Here is a 25,850-nt window from a genome sequence, read left to right as displayed (position 1 = left end):
GTTACAAGGACCAAACATACCCCTTTCCCCATATAAGCACTCCACTTTAATCCAGAGGTTGGATATGTGATTATATAGATAACACCTGGCATTGAAAAAGCTTAAAAATAAGATTGCAGGAAGTCTTAAAATACCTAGTTTTTGAGGGTATCGGGCAGCCAGGATAAAATAGTACAATAGAAAAAGGATAGAATACCCTCTTTGCCCTAGAAAGAGCACATGTGGGTGTAATGAGGCAATTCAGGCTGTAGGGCCCTAGGCTGAGACAAGGAATCGATATTCACGTAGTACCTAGTGTTTGCTGGGTCTGTAAGCAGTATTTTAAAAATTAAATCAGGTCATTAAATCTTTACTCTAGGAGATAAGCATTATCCATTTCACAGGCAAGAAAACTGAGGCTCTGAATGGTTATATCATTTGGCCCAGTCACACAACTTGTAAATGGTAGAGCTGGTCAAGTCAGCCTGACTCCAAGCTCTTTCCACAATATCACGAGATTGAGAAACTGCACAGCAGTGGGCAGCCTGGGATTACCCTGTGAATCTGAAACTAAGACCGAGGCACTCAAGTTTCCATCCTTCACAAAGGAGGAGTCAAACCTTGCTGTAGTGGAGCAAGTCCTGTCAGCTGGCCCAGGCTCCATGCTAGCTGCTGCATTCTCCTTTGAGAATGGGCCACCTTTGAACCATTACCAATTGCCCAGGCTATTCCAGCCCTGCAGCCCTTAGTTTAGACAAACAGAAGTCAAAGTGGCATGAGATTCTGATAGGGAAGGAAACATCTTGCATACAGGATATAGAACTCGTTTAGGTTGTCAACTAAAGAAAGTGGCTATCTTTAGTAGCTATTTCTCAAAAATGGCTACTCTACTGGTAGTTGAGAAAGAACAGGCAGTTGGACTTATCCTCTGGTTATGATTTAGTCAGGCAAAACCTGACTTAGAGACAATTCTCTGCTAGATTCATTTCTTTCTTCTCTTTGGTTGGATGTCATAGTCAGGTCCTGTAGTCAGGGTCTTTTGGTCCCAAACCACAGGATGCTGCCTTTCTGTGCTCTCCAGCTTATGGCAGCACACAGAGGGCTTGGGGGACCAAGAACCAAGCTTTAGTTTCTCTGCCTTAAGCCTGTACTTCTCAACTCCCCAGAGTGGTCGCTTTACGAAAGCAGGTTCTTTATACACATAACGGGGTGGGCAGTGGGTGAAGGGTGATATTTATGAGTGGAATGACCCACCATGGAACAAGGGACTCAAGGCTAAGGACACTTAAACATGCCTATTGGTAAGTGCTTCAGCTTTTCACATCCTTGCGCTATAGCAGGCTCTCTAGCCTGTTGCCCAGAAGCCTCTCTCATCTCTAAATTCCTAGTTCACTGAAGCAAGGAATACTCTCAGTACAAGAATCCATTTTAAGAATATTTTATTTATCTTTTGAGATTACATATTCATTATTGCTGATCTAATACAATCACTTAGACATAAAGGTTTCCAAGAGCCTCTCAGATATGGCGATCTTTAGAGGTTTTATTTCCTTTCAGTAAGATGACAATGAGAACTAGATGATTTTACATATGTATGTATGTATATATAGTTTAGAACTTGTCCACATATAATTTGCTGGTGTTGCCTATTATTTCCTGTAATTTTCCTTTATTAAAAAAGCTTAATGCAACAATGCATTTTGATTTCTTTTTTTAAAACCATGACAAAGTTAATTTTGAGAAAACCACAGGAGCAGCAATTTCAGATCTGTTCAGAGAAAAGCCAAGCAGCAAAAAAGCTTTGCAGGAGTATGTGGCCATGGGAAGCCGTGCTCGCATGGGAGGGGAGGATGAGGAGGTAGGAGGGCAGAGGGAAGGTAGACCAGATACTCTTTTTTTTAAATGAGAAAAAGAAAACAGTATTTCCATTAAGAAGGCAAAAAACCTTGAAAACTAGCACAAATTCATTGCAGAGAAAATGGTAAGATCCCCACAGGCCAGGGCCACATATAAAGAGCTAATTAGTCTTCTCTCCCATGCTTCCAGATACCTAGGATGCATCTAAGGTGAGAGCTCGAGGGAAGAAGATGCATTTGTTCTGATTACACGGGCAGAAAGAATAACGACCAAATTCCAACACCAAGGTAGAACCCAAATACTCAGGAGGCCTGGACCTCCTTTTCCTTAATGGTTATGACACAGAGGTCCCCAGAAAGAGACGAAGAGTGGTCACCTGAAACTCAGAGGCAAATACCTCACCATGGGTAGCAACATGGGCAACCTAACCTAGAAGCCCAGTGTGGCTCTTTTTCATTTGGAATGGGTCTCTTCACATTTTCAAGGCAGAGTATGTTCTGTCAGGATCAGCACATCGTAAGCTCCACAGGCAGCCAGGCTTTGCTGAGAAACAGCAGGTTATGACTTTGGCTTAAGAACATAATAAGCTAGAGTCCAGATATCTGCCTAATGGAATCTTCTCTGGATATAAGATGAGATACAAATTTCATCTTCTGAATCTTCTGTTAAAGGGATCCAATTAATTAATACAAAAGCCAGAACTGGGTGGGCAAAAGGAAGAATTGAATGGCCTAGTGGGATTTTCAGCATTTATGATCTTCTCCATGAAAGAATATAGCCATGCATGTGGCATTTTTCCAGTACTTGCTAAGACATACGGCCTCTGAGGAACTAGATTCTATGGGCTGAGACTGTGTACTATTTAATGAGGCAAACAACCATTTACCTAAGATCCACCTCCCTACTTCCAAAGGGAAGGTCACTTCCAGACTAGCTCTGTGGGTATATGTGAAGACCAGGAGAAGTTGGAGAAGGTAGAAATCGGAGAGCAGAATTAGGGTGGGAAGGTTATGGTGATCGTGGGTGGTCTGGTGTTTCCTTGGGTCACCTTGGTCTTGAGACTTTGAGGCAGACCAGGATAGGGGAAAAATGGAAAAACAAAACTGAGAGTGTTAAATAAGGTTGGCAGGGGGAAAAAGGACTCATTTCATTCAAGATTCCTAGGACCACTCCAGACTTTAACTCTTAGAACCAATCTGGTCCCAATGGAACCCTTAAGACCAACAGGTCAGTCTCTAAAAGGAATCCAACTCTTAGGTGGGACACAAAATTTCAGGCTGCTCACATTACAAATTTTTTGTAATGTTGGAGTTACTTAAGAAACTACCTCTGGAATACAGAATCCCAAGATGGCCAGAACATAAAAAGATATCCCAGCAGAGAAGAAAGACCACAGACCAAATTGCAGAGACATTAGATCTCAGTTTCATATTCAATGGCAATGGCCAAAGGGATGAATGTCTGGCGAGGTTCAAACTAGTCAAACTAGCTTTGAGCATCTGGATTCAGTTTACGGTGTCATCTCTGTATAGCTTAGCCAGTTAAGCTGCAAAGCCCTTCCCAGGAGACAAATAAATATATTCTGCTTCTTTAGGGTGTTGAGCTGTGGGTCTGAAAGATCTGTCGCATTTCTGAAGCCCTGCTCTCCCAAATCCCTTGGAAAGTAAGCCTTTTCCTGCTCAGTTTCAGAAGGAGTTTTAGGCAATAGGAGGAAGTTTCAGGAAGCAGTGTTTCACAACAAGCCTCCTTTTCTGAGACAGTGCCAATCTGTAGGGAGCTTCCTGGGAAACTATCCAGTTAAATGACAAGGAAGTAAAATTATCGGCCCCAGTGGGGCTGGCCCTCACTTCCTGAGCAGAGGCTAGTTGGGTTAGAAAGAGGGCAAAACAAATGTCTGATAAACATCAGAGCTGCTGAGGAAATAATAGAGGCACATTCCTCTTGGAACCTGAAATTGTTACAATGGACATAAATATTCAAGGAGAAGAAAGGAGTCCTGGGTAAGGAAGGAGACTCCCAGGAAGCACAGGCACAGCTGAGTTCTTGGTGTAGCTTGCCAAAGCCACAGCACTCCTTCCTTCCTTCCATTTTATAAAGAAGGCAGTGATAGTGATGGTCAAGGCTGGGAACCCAGGCCATGTTAATTCAGTGGCTTCCAAAAGGCCTCACCTGGGGAAGGACCAAAGCTGAGAAAGGCAGCTGCTAAAAATTTATTCCAGAAAACCTCAGAGAAGGAGGAGTCTGGAATCCATGGACTAACTCCTGAGCCTGGACCAGAGAACAATGACCAGTGCTGAGGATTCCGAGTCAATGGGGAATGACTCAAAAGATCCACTGGGAACCCCATTTCTTTCCTTCCTCAGCCTGTCCCCTGCGGCTCTCACAGCCCTCAGGACAGCAACCACACTCTGGGCCAAGGCGACATTTATTATTTAGGTTAATAAATAAATAACCTAACATATAGGGTGAGCACGGCAGGCAGCTGATTGGAGAAGCAGCTTGCTGGGTTCTTTCCTGTATAGGAGTGGAGAAAAGACTTGGAGTTCTATTCCTTAAAACTTCTTCTGGCTTGAGTTACAGGAACTTAATACCTGCAGGAAAAAAGAAAGATGAGACTGTGATGTTATCAGCTTGTGGGGATGCTGGGACATGAAGAGCCTGCCTAAAGGTATAACGGGGAGGCAGGGACTTTTCTGCAGTGTATGGTGAGGGTAGATAAATGTGGTGCTTTTTCACCTCAATGAAGATGGCCAGTTTTTCTCCATACAGGGGTAAACATCATATCAAGAAGATGAAATGGCAAATTCAGGAAAGGGAACACTATTTAATGTCTGGAGAAGGCCTCAAAGAATCCTTTGGGGGTGGTAGTGAGGGGGAGTGGGTTTATTTTCCTGAGTTCATGTAAATATGGTGATGGATGAAAAGACCAATTCCAGTGCAGGAAGCTCATCACTACTCAGGCTTCCCTATTTTATGGGGAGTCCAAGGCACCTGTAGTAATTGGGCTTGAAGGGCCCATTCTTGTTGAGCCCCAGATACTTGGCCTGTTCATCTGTCAGCTCGGTCAGGTGGGCATCAAAGGTGGGCAGGTGTAGGCTGGCCACATACTCATCTGGAACAGATCACAGAAGACCTGGTATAAGCATTCTTGCCTCTTGTCTGGCTGTTCTCTCCAGCCTTAAAAAGTTGGAAGACACCTTCTAATTCTCAGAGCTGAATGAAAAATGCTTAACTTTTGCTCACTGGACCTCAATTCTAAGGAATGGTTGCTTGAGCTTAAGCCCAGTGCTTTTCAAAGTCATAACATTTCTTCCTTACAAGCTGTTTCAGCCTTGAACCTTTCCTTCTCCCCAGAAAAGTGAGAAATGAAAGAAGCAATAGGCCTTAGAGTCTAAAAGAAAGGATGGGACAGTGGGTGGACTAAAAAACAGGAAGCTCCAACTTTAGTTCTGCCTTGAACTTTATATTTTAGGTCACTCAGAAAAACTAACACCTAGGGAGCTCCGAAAGGAGTGACTGAGAAGGACACTACACCCTTAGTTCTTATGGGTTTCTATTTACATTCTCTTACCTGGATACATATTGTTTATTCAGAATTTTGAGTCATTTCCTATGTATTTGTTTGGTCTCCCTAACTTCATTATACATTCCGTTACGGACTGTTCTACTTTTTTATATTCTTCCAAAGTGTCTATTAAAGGGATAATATGTCAACTTCTCACAGTTGCTGTGCATCTAATGCTGAAGCAAAACAAAACCAGAAGCTGATTTATTCCCTGATCTTTGGCTTGGGAGTTTATAAACATACGGTATCAGTTCAGGTGCTTGAAGCAGGTTCCTTAAAAATTTAAGACAGTTTAATGTTTCTCCTTTACGAAATGGCCACATAACTAAACTCTTAACAGAAGCTATTCAGAGTCTTTCCTTTGGCCTGAAGCAACAGGGTCAGAGTTAGAAGGTGTAGTATGAAAGTCTTCTTGGTCTGAGAAAAGTTTGGTAGGAGCTACTTAGCAGCCTAGAACTGGAGTAAGTCAGATGTCACAAGGTAGGGATGATTCCTCTTTCTTGGGGGGGAAGAGTTTTTTTTTTCCCTTTGAGATTTTTTCTTGTGTAATAGATACTTCGGGAGAATCCTTAAAATTCACAGGCAGGTAAACTAAATCACAGCAAAATGTCCTTACTTCATTAGGACAACCTATTTGGAAAATGTGATAAATCAACTGTGGATGAAATCTAAGAATCCTAGCTCCTACTTTACAAGATGAAGATATCTTTTGCTATCCCTAGGAAATATAATGCCCCCTAACTTCCCTTAGCCTCTGACTCTGAACTACTTGGTAAGGACTGGGATAGAAGAGCTCATGCTTACCCATTTTCTTGGGCAACAGGTAGACATCCTGCTTATAGCGACCCTCAGGAGCATTGTAGAGTTCTATCAAGGCAAGAGCCTAGAAAAGCAGAGAAATGGATGCTGACGTGCCATTCACAGCAATCTACCCCATATCAAGTGAAACCCTGATGGGCTAATGACTCTCTCCAGCCCACTGCTTCCCCACTCTGGAGGCCTTACCTGAGTAGTTGCAGTGATCGAGAGCACAAATGTAGGCACTGTGGAGCAGCTTAGGTTCAGCAGACGGCCCTAGAAAGCAAAGGTTAACACACAAATGGGTTGGTTAGATGAAGTCTCTGGCTTTGAGGAGTGAGGGAAGAACACGACAGCCATTTTCCAAACACTTCCCAACTAACATGCTGAACAAAAAGCAGGTGTTCAATCAGTGGAAATGAACTGATTGACATCTGAGTGAAATGTTAAAAAATTCTGGAAAATCTGATGAAGATAATAAGATAAAAGATCTCTGCGTTATGTAAAAAGGAATAGAGATAGTCACATGATACTGAGGCTTATGTCAAGGAAGGGTATATTTCCCTTGAATTTTCTACTTTCTACAACAGAATATCTTCCCTCTGAGGCATAGATATTCCTTCGAAAAACTGTCCTAAACAATGATCTGGTCAAATCCAAGGGCAATCTCTCCAGGTTGTGATGGGAGATATTTTTTGACTTAGGAAGCTGTGATGGTTTCTGTGCTTTTTCCTCAACCTGGTTCTCCTGAATTCAAGGGCAGTCATGTATTTCCAGTGGGTGATTCAGAGAGTTAGAATGACTAGAACCTTCCCCCAATGCCATTCTTTCCTACTTTATTTCCTAGGAAGCTTGACCACCTTTTTTGCTCAACCATTGTAGCCAAAAACAACTACGGTGCTAGCTTTTGTCACCAAAATTACTAGATGGGACCTAGAAATAAGTCACCAGACAGTGGGCTGACTTTAAAGCAATTAGTGAATATTTAACAACCTGCCGATCCCCTTCCTGTACACACTCCTGTACATACTTTATAGATGCCCTAAAGTATTTGAGAAGGTGAGATAAGGTGAGAAAAGGTGAAGAGAATAGGAAGAAGACTCAAAAATAAATTTAAAGGCCCCTAGATGAAGACAGTATATGTTTTATATTTTCATATTCAGTTTCTTTAATTAAAAAAAAAGACTGAAAATCAAAACTCAAGGAAAGTATTATTGTCCTCCTTGTAATCTTGGTATCTTTCCCTGAAGAAGAGAAAGTGTTAAGGTAAAAACAGGGGGCATTGTTACAGCTGTCAGAAATCTAGGATAGGAAAGAGAAGCTGTCAAGAAAGGAAAAGTGGCCAAACATTGACATGGGAGTCTAAGTGGCCTGAAAGTCAAGACTAAGGCTGAGCTAGAAGAAGCCAGGAAAGGGAAATATCAATCACACAACCAATGCATAGCTGGGTATCTACTACACGTCTGGCTCAGTTTAGGGGAATGGACACTCAGAAACAGGGAATCTATTAGCAAAGACATGACCTTCTCAGAGTTTGCCTAAGATTATCTTAGTTACAGTCAGGAATATCTACTTTGTGCTTCCTGATTAAACCATCCCACAAATGACATTATCTCTTTATAAGCATCACTCAAAGTGGCAATGGTTCTATCCATTAATTCCTTCCACAGTAATAAGTCATTGTCTGACTCAACCTGTAGAGTGACATAGAGAGACAGGATAATTGGTGAAAAGTGGGGAACCAAAATAGTTTCTTAATTGCTGAATGAAAAGACCTTTCACAATTAGATGTAAAATCCATTGGTAAAGTAGTTAAGCTTATTCTTAAGAGGAGTTGAAAGTATGAGAGAACATGAGGGGGAGGAGACCTGGGTACTGCAGTCTCTCCTGTCAGGGGTGAACTTCTCCAGCCTCAGGTCTTACCTCTGCCAGCAACACTATCCTCTTGCCATCAGGCCATATTACATGGTCAACTTGGGATCTCACTCGCTCCCAGGTCAGTTCTGGTGTCCGAAGACTCGCCTGGAACACATACAGCAAGCACATCATCAGCCGTGCCAAGTCCCACTTTCTGGATGGAAAGATGTTGAAGGGAGCCATTTCAAATAGCAAGTTGAAAGAAGCAACCAACATGCCAGATGGAGAATACCTGTCCTGGGTTGGTTAGGACTGTTCCATTTCAGGGAATTTAATCTTAGGCCCAGCCAGGGAGAGATCACTCAGGATGTCATTCCACAACATATACTGTGAGCCCACTCTCTGCTGAGCACAGTAAAAGGTGCTATGGGAAATACAAAAGAAACCAAAGACATGGTTTCTGCCTTCAAAAAGCTCATACTTTAGTTCGGGACACAAAACAATACATATGTGAGGGGATAAAAGCCTTTAATACTTATGAAGCAACATGCAAACAAGTGCAAATTAATACAGTGCAAACTGAATACTTAAGTGCTGAAGAGACACAGAAAAAAGGAGGGTCAGAGCTGAGTGAGATTAGTTAGAGAAGAATGAATGTCCTACACATAGCATGCCAGGGCCCAAGGTTCTGCCCTCATGTCCCAACATCCCAGGTTCCACCTTCTCAATGATGGTGGTTCACCCTAAAGTTACAGAAGCTTTGTGACCTAAGTGCAAATGTGAGGTAGCCTTTAGAGCAATGCTTAATGGTAGAGTAAAGCTCCCAATGGCTCACCCTCCTTCCATTTCTGTACATTGTATATTCCGAGAACAAGAGAAGAAATGTTAAGTTTATTAACAGCAGTAATCAAATAACAGTCACAGGGTTTAGACTTAAGACAACAACTTCCTTCTTCCAAGAGGCAATGCCTAAAATAGAAAGGGAGTCTGTACTCTAAGACTACCCATTGGCTCAAGTTGGTAAAATTGAGAAGTTCTGCCAAATAGTAGTTATCAGACAAATAAAGAGAAACACTTCAGTTATACGACAATCATTTACTGGAGTACATACTGTATTCTAGGCATTATAGCAAAGAACACTATTATAGATAAGACTGTGGACTCCTCTACTAGACTGTGAGCTGTTTATTGACAGGGACTGTATCTTCTTTTCTTTACTAATCTAGTGGGAAAGAAAGACATATAATTATAATTATATTCAGTATATTCAGGACTTTATTAATGGTCTGGACCATTTCTTTATTAGGTAGATAGGAAATATAAAATTTCTGCAGATGTCAAGTTTCATAAATTAGTTCAACCTTTCTAGAGGGCAATTTGGCAGTAGCTAACAAAATTTTATATGTACCTAATCTTTGACCAATCAAATTCACTTTTACGGCTCTATCCTATAGAAATACTTGTTCAAGTTCAGAAATATAAGTGCCCACGAATGTTTAACCCAACATTATTTGTAATAGCAAAAAATGTAAATCAACATGGGAATGGCTAAGTAAATCAGGATAATTCCATACAATGGAATATAATGTAATTCTCAAAAAAAAAAAAAAAGAAATTAGTAGATCTGTATTTGTTAACATGAAAACCATACATTATTAAGTGAAAAAATCAAGTTGCGGAAATAATATGCTGTAACCTCAATTTTGTAAATTTTTTGCTTCTTACTTTATACATATTTATATTGCTTGAATTTTATTTATTTATTTTTAAAAATTATTTATTTATTTATTTATTTATTTATTTATTTATTTTTGGCTGTGTTGGGTCTTCGTTTCTGTGTGTGGGCTTTCTCTAGTTGTGGCAAGTGGGGGCCACTCTTCATCGCGGTGCGCGGGCCTCTCACTGTCGCGGCCGCTCTTGTTGCGGAGCACAAGCTCCAGACGCGCAGGCTCAGTAGTTGTGGCTCACGGGCCTAGTTGCTCCGCGGCATGTGGGATCTTCCCAGACCAGGGCTCGAACCCGTGTCCCCTGCACTGGCAGGCAGATTCTCAACCACTGCGCCACCAGGGAAGCCCAATATTGCTTGAATTTTAAATTGAGGAAGTACTACTTTAAAATCAGGATTTTAAAAAGAAATTTTATAAATAAACACTATAAATAGAGTTAAAAAGAATTTAAGCAAATAGGCCATTTTGGGACGTTAAGGATATACAGAGTAAATCTCTCAGCCTTTAGAAATATCACCATGGAGGACAATAACCATGTAGAGCCAAGAGATACTCCTCGGTAACACTAGCAATTTTATTGAGATAATGGGACTTTAAAGTATTTCAAGTTCTTAGTGTTTCATACTCCTAATCTTCCATTGGACAAGCAATCTTGATGACTGGAAGTAAAGAGCTGACACAATGACAACAAGAGTCTCTTGTCTTAGGAAGTATTCCCTGGGAAAAAAGATGTGGTGGAATCAAGGAAAGGGAACTTCTTAGGAACATCATAAAAATGATCAGTGCTTAGTAGAGGCAATTTACTAGAGCACTGGGATGGCTATGATGCAAGCAAAAGACCTGAGGGTTTAAAATGGGGTTTGAAGAGCAACTTGGTTAAGTTATCCCCAGCACTGCCCATGCAGTTCCAATAAACTATTAAAGTCTATTTGGCATTTACACTCCTTGAGAGAAGGGTTTCTTATGGCTAGCACAGTTTTACAAGAATTTCTCTTAAAGACATTCAATGTCTTTTCTGTGGATTTACAATCACTAAGCAATCTACCAGGAAAAAGGTCCCCTATGCCCACTCCCTTCCCAAACTAGGTGTACGTCCCACTGTAAAGCCAAGAACAGTTGTCTTTCTAGTCCTGCGAAGCATGGAGTCAGTAGCAAGTCTCAGGCTGTAATTCTTTGGCTGGCAAAAACTTTTTTTTTTTTTAATTTATTTACTTTATTTATTTATTATTTTTGGCTGCGTTGGGTCTTCGTTGCTGCACGCGGGCTTCCTCTAGTTGTGGCGAGTGGGGGCTACTCTTCGTTGCGGTGCGCGGGCTTCTCACTGCAGTGGCTTCCCTTGTTGCGGAGCACGGGCTCTAGGCGCGCAGGCTCAGTAGTTGTGGCGCAGGGGCTTAGCTGCTCCGCGGCGTGAGGGATCTTCCCAGACCAGGGCTCGAACCCATGTCCCCTGCAGTGGCAGGCAGATTCTTAACCACTGCACCACCAGGGTAGCCCAGGCTGGCAAAAACTTTTAAAGCATGTGCACATACTGGTTTAACCACCTGAACTGTGAAGCTTATAATCACACAGGCTGTCTATGTGATATATATGGGTAAGCAGGCTTCTTTTCAAGAGAAAGGAAGTATGTGACAGAAAGACTTGGACAAAAGGCAGCTAAGAGCACATCCCTATCACAGGCCCCCTAAGTATTCATGGTATTATTTTTCAGAAAAAAATACAGCTTTCTAAATGACCAACTCTTTCCATGAGCAATTGCTTCCTAAAAATGCAGCAGTCAACATCTCAAGGTTAGGTAAACCGTAAATTCCTCCACAAAAAAAGATCCTTACTTTTTTGATCACTAAAAACTCTGGATAAAAATTTACCAAATCATTTTCCTTCCCAGTTTTGCTGAGTTAACTTATAGTGATTCCTCTCTTTTTATCACACTCTGCATCCAATCCATGTAGCAAAGCCCATTGGTCCTACCTTCACAATATATCACTTCTTATCACCTCCATTGTTTATCCATCTAATCCAAGCTACCTCCTTCTATTGCTGGAAATACTGAAAGAGTTTGCTATCGTCCCTATCACCACTCAAGCTCCAGAAGTGTTTTCTTCATACAACAGCCAAGGTAATTTTTTAAAACATATGTCAGACTTCATCAGTCACCCACACAAAGCCTTCCAATGGCTTCACTTGTACGCAGAATAAAATCTAAAGTCCGTACCATGGCCTACAAAGCTCAACATAACCCGCTACCTCCTTGCTGTCTCTTATCCTCATCCCCTTGCCCATTCTGTTCCTGCCACAATGGCACCTTTTCTGTTCCTCAAACACATCAAGCATGTTTCTACCTCATGGTCTTTACTCACCATTCTCTGAATAGAATGGTCATTCAAGTTTTTGTTCAAATGTTATCTCCTCAAAGACACCTTCTTTGATCACCCTAATTAAATAGCAACCTCAATGTCCTTATCTTTCTGTTTTACTTCAGTATTAGGCACTAACTGAAAATAACTGTCTATTTTTTTTTTGGCTGTGTTGGGTCTTCGTTGCTGCGTGTGGGCTTTCTCTAGTTGCAGCGAGCGGGGGCTACTCTTCATTGCGATGTGCGGGCTTCTCACTGTGGTGGCTTCTCCTGTTGCAGGGCACGGGCTCTAGGCGTGCGGGCTTCAGCAGTTGTGGCGCATGGGCTCAGTAGTTGTGGCTTGCGGGCTCTAGAGTGCAGGCTCAGTAGTTGTGGCGCACGGGCTTAGTTGCTCTGCAGCATGTGGGATCCTCCCGGACCAGGGCTCGAACCCATGTCCCCTGCATTGGCAGGCGGATTCTTAACCACTGTGTCACCAGGGAAGTCCATAACTGTCTATTTAGTAATTGTTTCCCACACTAGAATATAAGCTCCAGGAAAGCAGGCATATTGTTCACTGTTATTTCTTCAGCCAATTAGTACTTAGCACAGAGCAGAGCGAGTACTCAACACAAATTTGCTAAGGAGTGAATGAACATTCTGGAATCAGTTTAGTTGAGTTTGCTATTTCCTTAAGTTTCACTTTGCATGCCCTGTGACACTACCATTGAAAGTTGCATAATTAAACTTTTCCAAAGTCATTCTGAACATCTCCCTTTCTGGACCGCTTAGTCATATACTTTCTGCTAAGAAGAGCACAAAGAGAGTTGAAAGATGGCTCTTGGCTAGTGTCAGTGGCAGATACTGGGGCTACCTAGCAATACCTGCAGAAGTAGGTCTAGTCTCAATGCAGCAGCCAGGGTGATACTTTTAAAATAAAAAATCATCCTTTTAAAACAGAAGGCATAAATCCTACAGTGGCTCCATATTCCTCTCAGAACACAATCAGGAGTTCTTACAATGGCCTCTGAGGTCTTATAAGATGTGGCTCATTACCCCTCTGACCTCATTTTCCACTCTTCCCTGCCCCATGCTCTTCTGCTCTAGTCATACTGGCCTCATTGTTGATCCTCAAACAGCTAGGCAACTCGCGCATTAGGGCATTTGCTCTGGCTGTTCCCTCATCTTGAAATGTCCTTCACCTAAAAGTCAACATGGCTAATTCCTTCAGATATACTCAACCATCACCTTCTTAATGAGGCTTATACCTTGATCCCTCTATCTAAAATTACAACCCAGCACTCTTGATTTCCCCTTACCATGCTCTGCTTTTTCTTTTTTCTACGGTGATTTCACCTTCTAACATACTATAAATTTTACTTATTATGTTTATTGTCCTTCTTCTCACTAAAATATAAGTTCCATGAGGGCAGGAATCTTTGCCTGTTTTGTGCACTGATCCCAAGCATATAGGGCAGCACCTGGCATATAGCAATCACACAATAAATATTTATGATTGAAGGTAAAGAGTCTCCTGGCCTTTATCCTGAGAGATTACTTGTATCTGGGCTGCCTTTGGCGAAGAGATTACCACCACAATTTGAAGGTAATCTAAAAAGCATGAGGAGATCATAGTATAACATACAGAAAAACAGGGAATTCCCTGGTAGTCCAGTGTTAGGACTCGGTGCTTTCACTGCCTGAGCCTGAGCCCAGGTTCAATCCCTGGTCAGGTCAGGGAACTAAGATCCTGCAAACTGTGAAGCACGGCCAAAAAAAAAAAAAAACCCCAAAAAACTGGACTAGAAGTCAAAAAACCTGAATTTTGTGCTTCAATTTCATTTTTGAATCAACGGCTATGACTGAACAATGTACTTAAGCTTTTATTTTCCCAACTGAAAATCAGGAATAAGAATTCTGCCTTGTGGGGTGGTCAAGAGGATGAAATGAGATAAAGTAAAAATATAAAAATTACATGACTGCATTTGAAATTATCTTTATTTTAGAGCTTCTTGAGGGTTTAGAAGGGAAATTCCTTCCCCGTTCGCTTACTCAGAAGATTTCACTTCAGGGCTCAGAGCATGACCACTTCCCTTTAAGCTTTTTCCATCTGGGGGCTCTACAAGCAGATCAATCCAGAAAAGGACAATCATAGGCTAGATAGTTTTAGAAATATTAATACCTTTGACCATTTAGTAAACGGGCAGTATGGCACAAAAGTGGAACTTAACCAAAAAAAAAACCAAACAAAAAAAACCAACAAAACACCCCCCAAAACAACAACAAAAAATCTCTCAAAAACACAAACTAAGTAAATTACTCATTATAAGCAAAATATCATGGTAAGACAGAGTAATGGAGCCATGCCACTCCAAAACCTCAAAGGTAGAAACAGGCTTTGGTAGGTTGTTTTTCCAGCTATTTTTAATAACAGAAGAATAGAGCACAGAGTTAAAAAGAGAAACCATTTAAAATAGATATCCAACAGGCTCTCAGTATACCAACTGATCCTTACCTGGCAACGCTGAAGCTCAATCAGAGCAGCCCTCAGTGGAGATGAAAGCATGCTTTGCTTGAGCCATTTACCCAGAGAGAAATATAGTTGTGTCAGAAAAATGCCATAAAAACTTAAAACCAGAGTGAAAGTCACACTGAGAGATACTTTGGTAAGTCTGAAAAGAAATAAATAACACTTCTATTAACTATTACTTGGGCACCTTAATAGGATCAAGTGTTCTGTTGGATCAGAAAATTTTAGGTGACTATAATAAAACTAGAGAACCAAAGCTATAGGTTTTCCAGGTTTGAGGAACACATGCTACTGAATTGATTGTGACATCTATAGATCCAATACTACATTTTGGAAAATATGTTAAGGGGAGACCTAGCCCCATAAAAGAGGGAGAGAAAAGGGAAACCACCATATTTGACAGACACAGTCAATCTTAAGCAGTGTTCTCAACCCAGCCCATAGATTTCCCTCCCTTGACTTGTTTCCTTGGACCAACCTACTAATCTCACCTTTATGGCAAAATCAAATCTCTCCAAAATACTGACTAGCATACTGACTCACATTTATTGTATCCTTTTTGTAGTTTTGAGTTTACCCAGCTCTTAATCCTAATCATAAAGATAAAATGGCTTACAGTACAAGTAGGTATCAAGCTTAGGTGGAAAAAAAAACAATCATTTGAAATGATTAAGTTGAGATAAAGAAGCTTTGTAGAATCCATATGCACAAGCCATAAGGCTAGTGACTGAACAGACTGTGAACAGCTCTACCAGTACAGTCATGCTTAGGATGGCTGGTGACCCTGCTCTTTCTTCTTCTAGTTTATGTTTCTTGGGAAGGAGAGAGAAAAAAAAAAACAAAACCCTATGATGAGTCACTTGAACTTACCACGTCAATCTCCGTGTTGGAATGTCCCATGTTACAAACGATGCAGCTATTCTTCATACGGTCTAAGTGCTCTCTGGTTACCACATTCTTGTTACCTTAAAAACAGAAGAGATAGCCACATGAAAAGGAATGAAGTTGGACCTCTTCCTCACACCATATGTAAACTTAACTTAAAATGGATCAGAGACCTAAATATAAGAGCTAAAACTATAAAACTCTTAGCAAAGCATAGGAATAAATCTTTGTGACCTGGGTTAGGCAAATGGTTTCTTAGATAACACCTAAAGCACAAGCAACCAAAGAAAAAATAAAGTAAACTGGACTACACTGAAATTAAAAACTTTTGTGCTGCAAATGATACCACTAAGAAAGTGAACAGACAACCTACACAATGGGACAAAATATTTGCAAATCATAAATCTGATAAAAACTCTTACAACTCAATAATAAAATTTATAAAGAACTCTTACAAATCAATAATAAAAAGACAGCTCATTTTAAAAATGAGTAAAGGATCTGAATAGACATTCTTAAAAGAAGATGTACAAAAGATGTGCCAACACACTCATGAAAAGATGCTCAACATCATTAGGGAAAGGCAAATCAAAACCACAGTGACACACTACTTCACACATACTAGGATAGCTGTAATCCAAAAATCAGACAATAACAAGTGTTGATAAGGATGTGGAGAAACTTCAACTCTCATGCATTGTTGGCAGGATTGTAAAATAATGTAGTTACTTTGGAAAAGTTTGGCATTTTCTCAAAATGTTAAAAGTAGTTACCATATGATCCAGCAATTCCACCTGTAGGTATATACCCAAGAGAACTGAACACATGTTCACAGAAAAACTTGTACACAATGTTCATAGCAGCATTATTCATAATAGCCAAAAAGTAAAAACAACCCAAGTGTCCATCAACTGATGAATGGATATCACTGAAATGTGATATAACCTTAAAATGGAATATTATTCAGCAATCAAAAGGAATGAAATACTGATACACACTACAACATACATGAACCCTGAAAATATTATGCTAGGTAAAAAAAAGCCAGTCACAAAAGACCACATATTGTATGATTCTGTTTATATGAAATATCTAGAATAGGCAAATCCATAGAGACAGAGAATTTAATGGTAGCCTAGGGCTGCGGAAAGGCGAAGGGTAGAAAGAAGAGTGACTGCTAATGGTATAAGATTTCTTTTTGGGACGATGAAAATGTTCTGGAATTAGATAATGGGATGTTGTACAACTTTAGTAAAAATCACTGAACTGTATGCTTTATTTTTTATTTAAAAAATTTTTTTTGATGTGGACCATTTTTAAAGTCTTTATTGAATTTGTTACAATATTGCTTCTGTTTTATGTTTTTGTTTTTTGGCCCCAAGGCATGTGGGATCTTAGCTTCCCCGACCAGGGATTGAACCCGCCCCCCCCCGCCCCTGCATTGGAAGGTGAAGTGTTAACCACTGGACCACCAGGGAAGTCCCTGAACTGTATACTTTTTTATTTTTATTTTTTTGAATTTTTGAATTTTATTTTATTTATTTTTTTATACAGCAGGTTCTTATTAGTTATCTAGTTTATATATATTAGTGTATATATGTCAATCCCAATCTCCCAATTCATTACACCACCACCATCCCCCACCCCCCGCCACTTTCCCCCCTTGGTGTCCATACGTTTGTTCTCTACATCTGTGTCTCTGTTTCTGCCTTGCAAACCGGTTCATCTGTACCATTTTTTTAGGTTCCACATACATGCATTAATATACGGTATTTGTTTTTCTCTTTCTGACTTACTTCACTCTATATGACAGTCTCTAGATCTATCCACGTCTCTACAAAAGACCCAGTTTCGTTCCTTTTTATGACTGAGTAATATTCCATTGTATATATGTACCACATCTTCTTTATCCATTCATCTGTCGCTGGGCATTTAGGTTGCTTCCATGACCTGACTATTGCAAACAGTGCTGCAATGAACATTGGAGTGCATGTGTCTTTTTTGTTTTTTTTTGTTTGTTTGTTTATACTGCAGGTTCTTCTTAGTCATCAATTTTATACATATCAGTGTATACATGTCAATCCCAATCGCCCAATTCAGCACACCACCATCCCCATCCCACCGCGGTTTTCCCCCCTTGGTGTCCATACGTTTGTTCTCTACATCTGTGTCTCAATTTCTGCCCTGCAAACCGGTTCATCTGTACCATTTTTCTAGGTTCCACATACATGCGTTAATATACGATATTTGTTTTTCTCTTTCTGACTTACTTCACTCTGTATGACAGTCTCTAGATCCATCCACATCTCAACAAATGACTCAATTTCATTCCTTTTATGGCTAAGTAATTTTCCACTGTATATATGTACCACATCTTCTTTATCCATTCGTCTGTCGATGGGCATTTAGGTTGCTTCCATGACCTGGCTATTGTAAATAGTGCTGCAATGAACATTGGGGTGCATGTGTCTTTTTGAATTATAGTTTTCTCTGGGTATATGCCCAGTAGTGGGATTGCTGGGTCATATGGTAATTCTATTTTTAGTTTTTTAAGGAACCTCCATACTGTTCTCCATAGTGGCTGTATCAATTTACATTCCCACCAACAGTGCAAGAGGGTTCCCTTTTCTCCACACCCTCTCCAGCATTTGTTGTGTGTATATTTTCTGATGATGCCCATTCTAACTGGTGTGAGGTGATACCTCACTGTAGTTTTGATTTGCATTTCTCTAATAATTAGTGATGTTGAGCAGCTTTTCATGTGCTTCTTGGCAATCTGTATGTCTTCTTTGGAGAAATGTCTATTTAGGTCTTCTGCCCATTTTTGGATTGGGTTGTTTGTTTTTTTAATATTGAGCTGCATGAGCTGTTTATATATTTTGAAGATTAATCCTTTGTCCGTTGATTCATTTGCAAATATCTTCTCCCATTCTGAGGGTTGTCTTTTCGTCTTGTTTGTACTTTCCTTTGCTTTGCAAAAGCCTTTAAGTTTCATTAGGTCCCATTTGTTTATTTTTGATTTTATTTCCATTACTCTAGGAGGTGGATCAAAAAAGATCTTGCTGTGACTTATGTCAAAGAGTGTTCTTCCTATGTTTTCCTCTAAGAGTTTTATAGTGTCCAGTCTTACATTTAGGTCTCTGATCCATTTTGAGTTTATTTTTGTGTATGGTGTTGGGAGTGTTCTAATTTCATTCTTTTACATGTAGCTGTCCAGTTTTCCCAGCACCACTTATTAAAGAGACTCTCTTTTCTCCATTGTATATCCTTGCCTCCTTTGTCACAGATTAGTTGACCATAGGTGCGTGGGTTTATCTCTGGGCTTTCTATCCTGTTTCATTGATCTATATTTCTGTTTTTGTGCCAGTACCATATTGTCTTGATTACTGTAGCTTTGTAGTATAGTCTGAAGTCAGAAAGTCTGATTCCTCCAGCTCCGTTTTTTTCCCTCAAGACTGCTTTGGCTATTCGGGGTCTTTTGTGTCTCCATACAAATTTTAAGATTTTTTTGTTCTAGTTCTGTAAAAAATGCCACTGGTAATTTGATAGGGATTGCATTGAATCTGTAGATTGCTTTGGGTAGTGTAGTCATTTACACAATATTGATTCCACCAATCCAAGAACACGGTATATCTCTCCATCTGTTTGTGTCATCTTTGATTTCTTTCATGAGTGTCTTATAGTTTTCTGAGTCAGGTCTTTTACCTCCTTAGGTAGGTTTATTCCTAGGTATTTTATTCTTTTTGTTGCAATGGTGAATGGGATTGCTTCCTTAATTTCTCTTTCTGATCTTTCGTTGTTAGTGTATAGGAATGCAAGAGATTTCTGTGCATTAATTTTGTATCCTGTGACTTTGCCAAATTCATTGATTAGCTCTAGTAGTTATCTGGTGGCATCTTTAGGATTCTCTATGTATAGTATCATGTCATCTGCAAACAGTGACAGTTTTACTTCTTCTTTTCCAATTTGTATTCCTTTTATTTCTTTTTCTTCTCTGATTGCCGTGGCTAGGACTTTCAAAACTATGTTGAATAATAGTGGTGAGAGTGGACATCCTTGCCTTGTTCCTGATCTTAGAGGAAATTTTTTCAGTTTTTCACCATTGAGAATGATGTTGGCTGTGGGTTTGTCGTATATGGCCTTTATTATGTTGAGGTAGGTTCCCTCTCTGCCCACTTTCTGGAGAGTTTTTATCATACATGGGTGTTGAATTTTGTCATAAGCTTTTTCTGCATCTATTGAGATGATCATATGGTTTTTATTCTTCAGTTTGTTAATATGGTGTATCACATTGATTGATTTACATATATTGAAGAATCCTTGCATCCTTGGGATAAATCCCACTTGATCATGGTGTATGATCCTTTTAATGTGTTGTTGGATTCTGTTTGCTAGTATTTTGTTGAGGATTTTTGCATCTATATTCATCAGTGATATTGGTCTGTAATTTTCTTTTTTTGTGGTATCTTTGTCTGGTTTTGGTATCAGGGTGATGGTGGCCTCATAGAATGAGTTTGGGAGTGTTCCTTCCTCTGCAATTTTTTGGAAGAGTTTGAGAAGGATGGGTGTTAGCTCTTCTCTAAATGTCTGATAGAATTCACCCGTGAAGCCATCTGGTCCTGGACTTCTGTTTGTTGGAAGATTTTAAATCACAGTTTCAATTTCATTACTTGTGATTGGTCTGTTCATATTTTCTATTTCTTCCTGGTTCAGTCTTGGAAGGTTATACCTTTCTAAGAATTTGTCCATTTCTTCCAGGTTGTCCATTTTATTGGCATAGAGTTGCTTATAGTAGTCTCTTAGGATGCTTTGTATTTCTGTGGTGTCCGTTGTAACTTCTCCTTTTTCATTTCTAATTTTATTGATTTGAGTCCTCTCCCTCTTTTTCTTGATGAGTCTGGCTAAAGGTTTATCAATTTTGTTTATCTTCTCAAAGAACCAGCTTTTAGTTTTATTGATCTTTGCTATTGTTTTCTTTGTTTCTATTTCATTTATTTCTGCTCTGATCTTTATGATTTCCTGTACTAACTTTGGGTTTTGTTTGTTCTTCTTTCCCTAGTTCCTTTAGGTGTAAGGTTATATTGTTTATTTGAGATTTTTCTTGTTTTTTGAGGTAGGCTTGTATTGCTATAAACTTCCCTCTTAAAACTGCTTTTGCTGCATCCCATAGGTTTTTGGATCGTCGTGTTTTGTCATTTGTCTCTAGGTATTTTTTGATTTCCTCTTTGATTTCTTAAGCGATCTCTTGGTTATTTAGTAACATATTGTTTAGCCTCCATGTGTTTGTGTTTTTTACATTTTTTTCCCTGTAACTGATTTCTAATCTCATAGCGTTGTGGTCAGAAAAGATGCTTGATATGATTTCAATTTTCTTAAGTTTACTGAGGCTTGAATTGGGACCCAGGATGTGATCTATTCTGGAGAATGTTCCCTGCACACTTGAGAAGAAAGTGTAATCTGCTGTTTTTGGATGGAATGTCCTATAAATATCAATTAAATCTAGCTGGTCTACTGTGTCATTTAAAGTTTGTTTTTCCTTATTAATTTTCTGTCTGGATGATCTGTCCATTGGTTTAAGTGAGGTGTTAAAGTCCCCCACTCTTATTGTGTTACTGTTGATTTCCTCTTTTATAGCTGTTAGCAGTTGCCTTATGTATTGAGGTGCTCCTATGTTGGGTGCATATATATTTATAATTGTTATATCTTCTTCTTGGATTGATCCCTTGATCATTATGTAGTGTCCTTCCTTGTCTCTTGTAACATTCTTTATTTTAAAGTCTATTTTATCTGTTAAGAGCATTGCTACTCCAGCTTTCTTTTGATTTCCATTTGCATGGAATATCTTTTTCCAATCCCTCACTTTCAGTCTGTATGTGTCCCTAGGTCTGAAGTGGGTCTCTTGTAGACAGAATATATATGGGTCTTATTTTTGTATCCATTCAGCAAGCCTGTGTCTTTTGGTTGGAGCATTTAATCCATTCACGTTTAAGGTAATTATCGATATGTATGTTCTTATTACTGTTTTCTAAATTGTTATGGATTTGTTTTTGTAGGTCCTTTTCTCCTCTTGTGTTTCCCACTTAGAGAAGTTCCTTCAGCATTTGTTGTAGAGCTGGTTTGGTGGTGCTGAATTCTCTTAGCTTTTGCTTGTCTGTAAAGCTTTTGATTTCTCTGTCGAATCTGAATGAGATCCTTGCCAGGTAGAGTAATCTTGGTTGTAGGTTCTTCCCTTTCATCACTTTAAATATATCATGCCACTCCCTTCTGGCTTGTAGAGTTTCTGCTGAGAAATCAGCTGTTAACTTTATGGGAGTTCCCTTGTATGTTATTTGTCATTTTTCCCTTGTTGCTTTCAATAATTTTTCTTTGTCTTTAATTTTTGTCAGTCTGATTGCTATGTGTCTCGGCGTGTTTCTCCTTGGGTTTATCCTGCCTGGGACTCTCTGTGCTTCATGAACTTGGGTGGCTGTTTCCTTTCCCATGTTAGGGAAGTTTTCGACTACAATCTCTTCAAATATTTTCTTGGGTCCTTTCTCTCTCTCTTCTCCTTCTGGGACCCCTATAATGCGAATGTTGTTGCGTTTAATGTTGTCCCAAAGGTCTCTTAGGCTGTCTTCATTTCTTTTCATTCTTTTTTCTTTATTCTGTTCTGCGGCAGTGAATTCCACCATTCTGTCTTCCAGGTCACTTATCTGTTCTTCTGCCTCAGTTATTCTGCTATTGATTCCTTCTAGTGTATTTTTCATTTCAGTTATTGTATTGTTCATCTCTGTTTGTTTGTTCTTTAATTCTGCTAGGTCTTTGTTCTTTAATTCTTCTAGGTCTTTGTTAAACATTTCTTGCATCTTCTTGATCTTTGCCTCCATTCTTTTTCCAAGGTCCTGGATCATCTTCACTATCATTATTCTGAATTCTTTTTCTGGAAGGTTGCCTATCTCCACTTCATTTAGTTGTTTTTCTGGGGTTTTATCTTGTTCCTTCATCTGGTAGAAAGTCCTCTGCCTTTTCATCTTGTCTGTCTTTCTGTGAATGTGGTTTTCCTTCCACAGGCTGCAGAACTGTATGAACTGTATACTTTAAAAGAGTGACTTTTATGGTATGTAAATTACATCTCAATAAAAAAATTTGATTGTCTTGGTTGTATGACCTTGTGAATTTGCTAGAAAACATTGAATTATACACTTAAAATGGGTAAAATGTATATGGTAAGTGAATTATATCTCAATAAAGCTACTTACAAAAAAAGAGATCGAAGGATTGATGTGAAACAAGAACAGTTTCTTTTTTCTTTTTTTTTTTAAATAAATATATTTATTTATTTTTGGCTGCGTTGGGTCTTCGTTGCTGTGGGCAGGCTTTCTCTAGTTGTGGTGAGCAGGGGCTACTCTTCGTTCTGGCGTGTGGGCTTCTCATTGCGGTGGCTTCTCTTGTTACAGAGCATGGGCTCTAGGGCACACGGGCTTCAGTAGCTGTGGCACATGGGCTCAATAGTTGTGGCTCGTGAGCCCTAGAGTACAGGCTCAGTAGTTGTGGCGCACGGGGTTAGTCGTTCCGTGGCATGTGGGATCTTCCCGGACCAGGGATCGAACCCACGCCCCCTGCATTGGCAGGCAGATTCTTAACCACTGTGCCACCAGGGAAGCCCCAAGGACAGTTTCTTATAGTCCCTCTTTGCCCCCAGCTCTCCTTGAGACTACAAATAATAGTTTTATTCTTAAATATTCTGATTTTCCTCCTTTAAAATAGAATTATAAAATAAACCCAATATTCCAATGGCTTATGGTTCTAACATAAAGATAAAATATCTCAGTCCAAGGAAAGTAGCCATATCTGCATATTCCTCTCTAAAACTCAAAATCTACCTCTTTGGGAATTAACACAACTACCTTTTCCACTTTCTCTAACTACAAAGAATTTTGCTCTAGCCTTGCTTTAATTACAGGGACTAGAGAGAAATACACATCACTTTTGGAAGTAAAATTTTAAAAAATGTACAAATTTAAGATCTAGCTTCCCAAATAAAACTCACTGGTAGCCATGTCCTAGGTAGCTGAGGATGGACGGAGATATGGAACAGTTAAAAAGACTAGAGAGAAACTTTCCTCTAGGGATGACCTAATGGTATACTTTTGGTCAGAGTTCTAAAGAGGTAGGAAGAATGTGAAAGATTGGTTTTGTGGACTACTATCTCTGGCTTTTAGAGTTTGGTTTTGTTCAGAACATTTCCAGTCATTTTTCACTTGTTCCATGAAAGCATTCCCAAGTGCCACCCCACCTTATATGTCATAATCATACCTGTACAGGTAATAACAATATCCACTTGTCGGATGACCTCATTTAATTTCACCAGTCGAAATCCATCCATACTGTAGAAATAAAGCATGATCAATTAACCTAAAAAAGCAGCTGGGGAGCCTTCTGCCACATAACCTCAAAAGCTATTACCCAAGTTGCTTTGGTACCTACATCACTTTTTGATACAGCTGGACTATTCTTAGTGAAAAATTCAGACTCTTTCCTTAGTTCATACAGGACAGAAATAAAAGGTTCTTTCTAACACTGGGACCTAATTCTTCCTGATACTAGGGAGGCAGGGTTAACCATGAAACCCCAATCAAGTTTCTAGAAAGTGTCATTTTACCTGAACCTACTACCCCATTGAAATTGCTCTCCCCAAGATCATCGATGATCTCCTGAATGCCAAAAACAATTTTTTATTAGACTCTAATATTACTTGATATCCTCTGCTACATTAAACATTATTTGCATTCTTAAGGCTCTATACTCTTGGAGTCCATGATACCGTTTTCTCTTGGTTTTCTTACTTTTTTGATTGCTCCTTCTCGATCTCAGTCAACCTTTAAATGTTGGTACTCTGTAGGGTACTCTTTTCTCTATTCTTCTGGCACTTATCCATTCCTTTCCCTTGGCTACAAATGATGCCTCACAGGTGGCTGATTTGCACAATAACATCCTTAGCTTAGATCTCTCCAAAGCTTCAGAGCCATAGATCAAATTATCTACTGGATAGCTCCTCCTCATGTCCCACAAGGACCTCAAACTTATTGTGCTTGAAAACAGACTGATTATTTTACCCACACCACCAATCCTGTTTCTCTTCTTCTATATTTTCTATCTTAATCAACAACATTACTGTTCACCCAGCTCTGCGAGTCAAATAAACTAGAATGTCCTAGCCTACTGCCTCTCCCTAATTAAAATTGTCACCAAATCTGGTTGATTCTTTTTCCTTAATTCCTTAAAATCTTAATTCTTAATCTATCCCCTCTTTTCTATACGTGCAGGCCTGATGTTCAGGTCTTATTATTTCTTGCTGTAGTAGCCCCTGGCCCCATCTCATCGCCTCTAGGTTTATGTCTCTCTAATTCATTTTGCAGAGTGACTTCCTGAAATGCCATCTGGCTCATGTCACTTCCTTGCTTAAAATACTTCGGTGACATTGTCTGGTATCAGGCTAAGACCCAAATACTTATGTTGATATATTATACTGACATATGATTCCTACTCAGGTATTACCACTCCCCCAAATTTATCCTATCGGCCAGCTCCATTAAAACACTTCCAGCTTCTTAAATATAAACATGCCGTGCTCTCTCCTTCCTAGGTGACCTTGCATATGTTCCCTGTACCTGAAACTTACTTCCAGACTAAGAAGTCACTTAAATAAGTTTTAAGACTCAGCTCCATTGACACCTCTTTCTACCCTCACCGCCCTGCTCTTTAGTTAGATATTCCTCCTTTGTGCTCCTACAGAAGCATGTGCTGTTTATCTCTATCACAGCACTTACTACACTGCACAGAGGTTATTTGTCTGTGTGCTTCTAAAAGCAGGGACCTTGTCTCATTCATCTACTCATCTTTCATCCTCAGCACAGAGCACAGTACCTAACATAGAATAAGTGATCAGTTCACATTTATAAGATAGTTTGAATCAGTACCTCAGTCAATATTAAAGCACATTCAGGTTTCTCTAAAGAACCCTGAAAAAGTGCTAGAATGGTGATAGTTCCCTTCGTGTGCTGGAGCCCTGACTCAGACAAAGCCAACAACTCTGTTGGGGAAAACTGTGTGTTGATGGCTACGGTGTGTGGGGAATGGTAGGACAGGAGAAAATGGTTACGGAAACATCTTTATGCCATGCCTCATCTATGCTGGGTGCCTTCCTCTGGAGGGTTAATGGTAAAGACTGGGTGGGTTATTCAGGCTACAGACACGGGGACTTTGCAGTAGTTTTCAGGGACAGTGGTATTTTATCCTGCTGAGGGTGGCAAGAGACAATTTTAATAATGGCTACCACTT

The 25,850-nt window shown here is 39.7% G+C and overlaps 1 protein-coding gene across 4 annotated transcripts in view; it reads right to left on the bottom strand.

The window, feature by feature from the left end:
- Window positions 1-1,403: 1,403 nt before the first annotated feature.
- AHCYL2 (adenosylhomocysteinase like 2) overlaps window positions 1,404-25,850 on the bottom strand; it is a 172,692-nt gene continuing 148,245 nt past the window's right edge. For 3 of the 4 annotated variants that reach the window (XM_061198714.1, XM_061198715.1, XM_061198716.1), the window contains exons 11-17: window positions 23,826-23,896; window positions 15,516-15,610; window positions 8,123-8,221; window positions 6,407-6,475; window positions 6,206-6,284; window positions 4,828-4,948; window positions 1,404-4,427 (exon numbers count right to left, since the gene is read on the bottom strand). In XM_061198714.1, the coding sequence (XP_061054697.1) occupies window positions 4,421-4,427; window positions 4,828-4,948; window positions 6,206-6,284; window positions 6,407-6,475; window positions 8,123-8,221; window positions 15,516-15,610; window positions 23,826-23,896 (541 nt within the window). In that variant the 3' untranslated portion in view covers window positions 1,404-4,420. Of the gene's footprint in view, window positions 4,428-4,802; window positions 4,949-6,205; window positions 6,285-6,406; window positions 6,476-8,122; window positions 8,222-15,515; window positions 15,611-23,825; window positions 23,897-25,850 lie in introns of those variants that run through there. The other variant, XM_061198712.1, reaches the window with a different exon arrangement.

This window comes from Eubalaena glacialis, chromosome 8 (genome assembly GCF_028564815.1).
Source record: "Eubalaena glacialis isolate mEubGla1 chromosome 8, mEubGla1.1.hap2.+ XY, whole genome shotgun sequence".
NCBI classification, from domain to species: Eukaryota; Metazoa; Chordata; class Mammalia; order Artiodactyla; family Balaenidae; genus Eubalaena; species Eubalaena glacialis.
This window is presented reverse-complemented; position numbering and strand designations above follow the sequence as displayed.